Here is a 4611-nt window from a genome sequence, read left to right on the forward strand (position 1 = left end):
AGCCAACAGCCCGCGAGAGAGATGCGCACGCCCCGAGAGACGACCACCGACCAACTGTCTAGGCGATTTTTTTTTCCTAACCTAAATTAAAACTAAGTGTGTTTGGGAGGGGTCTGGATTAGGGACAGACTCTAAGTGCATCTCAGGCCGAAGCCTATATGCTCTAATCATGCAGGGGTTAGCCATGCGGGAGAGGGTGCATGCATTGTGTGCTAGGAGGGAGATTGGCCAGCCATGGCAGCGATTGGCACCATGACTAACTCCCCTCACTGACTATTCTAGACTAAAACTAGATAAGTTAATAACATATAACTTAAAAAAAAACACACACACACATATATATATATAAATATATATTTTCTCTACAGTTTAAAACTGCTAACTTTATTTACAAAAAATTTAATAATACATATGGATATGTTACCCACAACAATGTCCCTCCAAGTTTTATACATATTTTGGTAATCATATAAATATGTACTACAATCACATCCAATTCCTTTTTTACTTTAATATTTTACTTTGAAATACAACTGTATACAAAATAATTTGTAATTACTAGCGCTAGTAGCGACGGTTAGTAGTCTTACAGATGTAGTTTATCTATGTACGTTAATCTACTGAGGAAATCTATAAACATTGTTGTGTCCAAATACGAATATAAACATTACAATGACCACATTAGAAGACAAAATTTTGGGTGAGAAGGCTCATTGCTATTGCAGTAGCAGTGAAAGTGAAAATGAAAAATCGGACGACGAAACTGCCGGTGAAGAAGAAACTACATCTAAGGTACCCGTTATTGAAGACAGTGCTGCACCACCAGAACCGTATAAATGGGAGGGTTCATCAAGGAATACAGGGCCTAAGGGGGTTGTTAAAGACTGGCAACGTTTCAAGCAGTTACAAGTAGAGAAGCGAGCAGAACAAGAGCGAGAACGAATCGCATTGATTAACAAGTTAGCATTAACTTGCAGATCTGCCTTGGAAGATGAGCGAGAGAATACAGCCCAGGTGGATCCAGAACTGGCAGATCTATTAAGAGATGACTTTATTATAGAATACCAGAAAAAACGCATGAAAGAAATGATGTCTCAACTCTCATCCCTTCCAAAGTTTGGAGAACTATATGAGTTAAAGGATGGACAAGAATTCTTGGATGCAGTCGATAAAGATAAAAGTGTAACAACCATTGTACACATATACGAAAAAAATATTTCTGGATGTGAAGCTATGAATGGATGTTTGACTGTCCTATGTCAAGAGTACATTAATGTCAAGTTTTGTAAAATGTTAGCATCCATTGCTGGGGTCAGTAAAAATTTTAGACAGATGGGGGTGCCAGCCCTTCTAGTTTATAAGAATGGCCAATTGATTGGAAATTTTGTACGATTAAGTGAAGAGCTAGGTGATGACTTCTTTGCAGATGATGTGGAGAGTTTCTTACGGGAGCATGCAATGTTACCAGACAAAGCTTGCATTCCATCAATTATTAAATCCCAGGAAGAAGATGATGATGATAGTGACATGAGCCTGGAGTAATTTATGATGATTTATATCACCCGATGTGGTCAGTAAAGAAATAACATATTTGCGCAGAAGAGGGGAAAAAGATTCAAAAAGTATAAACATAAAATTTTTAATTTACCTAGACTACAGGTACTTAGTAAAAAAAAAAAAAAAGTGTCTACTTAGGTGAAGATCAGTTAATGTGCCAAATGGATGGCTTATTCGCAGATACTTATTTTTCTACTTTTCCCCACATTTTATAATCTAAAGTGATAACTGAGATGTAACTTCACAAATCTTAAATTAGTTAGTACACGTTCAAACACTCATAGATTTACTTAATTTTCTTAATGTACATGCAACATTTAACAGTTATTTAATTATTATAATTCTATTTTTACACAGTTTCTTGCTTCGTTTAATATTTCTTAACTGTAATCTTAGTCAATAACCATGAAAAAGCTAATGTTAAAAAAACTCTTGATATCGCAGCTTTTTCGAAAGAATAGAAAAAAATTGGAACACTGCACACATCCCTATATTTACCCTGAAAGGATGGTCTTTTAATTCCGTCTGGTTCATGAAAAAATAACGGTTTAAAGCTTACATTACAATACCTACATGTTTTCACACTGCCGCCGCCATTAATTCAGTGATTGTGTATCTTTATTTAACACAACTGTAGCCAACTATGGAGAATTAAAATACACATTCTTCTGTTTCATTTATAGTAGTTTATCGCTGGATCTTGATGGCATGATCCAGTTCGCTTGATGCTGAAGTACATGTTGCATGCTGTTTTAGTTCAGTACATTGAAATACCCCGATAGCATGATCCTGAAGGCTTTATCCTGAGGTACATGACACATGCTGTTTTAATTCAGAACCTCTGAAGATCCTGTACGTTAAAATTTTTTTTGTCATTTAATAATAAATTATGATCGTAAGTCAAATAAAAAGGATCCAGACTTAAACTGGGATACATGAAACACCAGCCATATCAAGCAAGAATATACGGCAGCTTTAATCAAAGAATTCCTTGGAAAGATTGCAAAATTCAATGCGTCAGCTACTTCAGTGCACAGCACTTATTTCTCACAGAAAATGAATGACATTAACAATTCTATTCAAATTTTTGCCTTCTATTAGTCTCGTCCATTACATCATCACTTATTACATAGGTACTTTCAATGCAGTTTAACAAAACAAACATTTTGTACTACAATTAGGCGTACTTATTATTATAAAACCACAATGAAATATACAAGCATTAAAAATTCCTACAATTGCAATAGCCATTATTTGAACTAATTTTATTACAATGTTTACATTAACTAAATTAAAAAAAAAAAAATGGATTAACAATAAATGTCTGCAAATGCATGAATACAAAATACATAGGTATTATAATGTAAGCTGTAAACTGTTATTTTTTCACAAACCAGTAGCAATTAAGAAACCTTCCTTTCAAGGTTAATTCAAGAATACGGAAAACAATATATTCTTATTTTTCGCAAGTAAACAAACAATTTAGGCGGCAGTGTAAAAGCACAGGTATTGTAATAACAGAATAAAAATTTAGTTTTTCTACAAACTAGTAGGAATTACAAAATCATCCCTTTGGGGTAAATTTAGTGATGTGTGTAGTGTGTAAAAACCATGTTTTCTGATTTTTTTCTTTCCCTTCTAAAAAGTTGCAATATCCGAGTATTACATACCAATAAATACACCACTAAATACAGTTCACCGAATGTGCCCTACCTGCAGAGTTTGTGATACATAGTATATTTCCAACACTGACCATGCCTAACAGGTGATTCTTTAGAAGAAAATTGGATGAAAACGTTTTAATAAAGTGTAATTGAATTTAAGTGTAATTTAATAAACTAATCTTATAAATCAAATGTAAAAACTTTTTGATTTTAAGAAATATTGGGAACTATTTGCAGATAAGTAACAAATCAGTGAATTATATTTTGTGCAAGATATATCTTTTGCCTGTTACGTTCTCCTTCATTTATTAAATGGAGGTGGCTTTATTTTCCTCACATGCAATCAATAACACTTATGCTTTTTGAGCATAATAAGTTTCAGGTTTTAATGAAATTTCCATAAATTATTATTGTTGGTTTTCTCATACTTCGGAAGATCCTAATAGTCTGCAGGCTTGTAGGAACTGAGGCTACCCTATATTTAGAGACGGATCAATGTTGATACAATTTTCAAAAGCAATATTATGAAAATCCCAGTTATGAAGACTTTGAAGGAAAGGTTTCAAGTTTTCTGGAAGGCATTTTAATATATTTTGACTTGAAATCAATTCATAAGTAGTATTAAGGTGTATGTATTTGATATAAGCAGCTTTACATTATTTTTCTTTCTTAAAATGTAGGCCAATGCGTAGTAGCTTTTGTAGCAATTTTATGTTGTGAATGTTTCACGTGATCTCTCTAACCAGTTTTATGTATCGTCATTTCAACTGCTTGTGTTCTCTTATACTTATCATTTTATGAATTCACGTATAGTGTCATCCTTAGATTGTAGTGTGAATTTAAATGGGCATAATTTCTTCTCTCTTTCCAAAGCACAATATATGTTTGCACTGTCCTTGCAGAGCATCATTATCTAATTATATTCGATTCTATCTTTTAAGGAAATGTTACAGAAAGATGCCATTTCTGTTTGACCATAGGAATTTATTAATGGTAGGTATTAATAAAGATATTGATAAAGACAGACTGCTACAAATAGTTTCTTATGTAAAATAATAATTGGTGTTTAGGATTGATACATTTTTTTCTTTCAGAATACACTTTTATGGTCCTAGAAAAATCAACAAATAGTAAAATTAAAAATATAAAAAAAAATTATGAAATTAATTTTTACAGAACTGTTTGAAGCACTTTGTTTTGATTTAAGTATATTGAGTCATGCATTAATTATTTTTGTTGAAGTATCCAATAAATAAATTTATTTTGTATGTCACTTGTATGTGTATATTTAGTCACAAAATTATTTTTTAAATACATGTTTGTCAAAATATTAAGTATTCTTATAACAAGAATAGTTATACATGTCTTACTGTCAAATTTTTATATTGAA

At 32.2% G+C, this 4611-nt stretch overlaps 1 protein-coding gene across 1 annotated transcript; it reads left to right on the forward strand.

Annotated features, from left to right (window-relative positions):
* Positions 1-602: 602 nt before the first annotated feature.
* LOC134541777 (phosducin-like protein) lies at positions 603-4376 on the forward strand. Its single transcript, XM_063385445.1, has one exon. The coding sequence runs from the start codon at positions 673-675 to the stop codon at positions 1540-1542; it is 870 nt and encodes a 289-aa protein (XP_063241515.1). The 5' UTR covers positions 603-672; the 3' UTR covers positions 1543-4376.
* Positions 4377-4611: the final 235 nt, after the last annotated feature.

This window comes from Bacillus rossius, chromosome 1 (genome assembly GCF_032445375.1).
Source record: "Bacillus rossius redtenbacheri isolate Brsri chromosome 1, Brsri_v3, whole genome shotgun sequence".
NCBI lineage: Eukaryota > Metazoa > Arthropoda > Insecta > Phasmatodea > Bacillidae > Bacillus > Bacillus rossius.

Bases quoted from the DNA above. Each gene is read 5' to 3' on its own strand.
- LOC134541777 (XM_063385445.1), top strand. From the start codon at position 673: ATGACCACATTAGAAGACAAAATTTTGGGTGAGAAGGCTCATTGCTAT.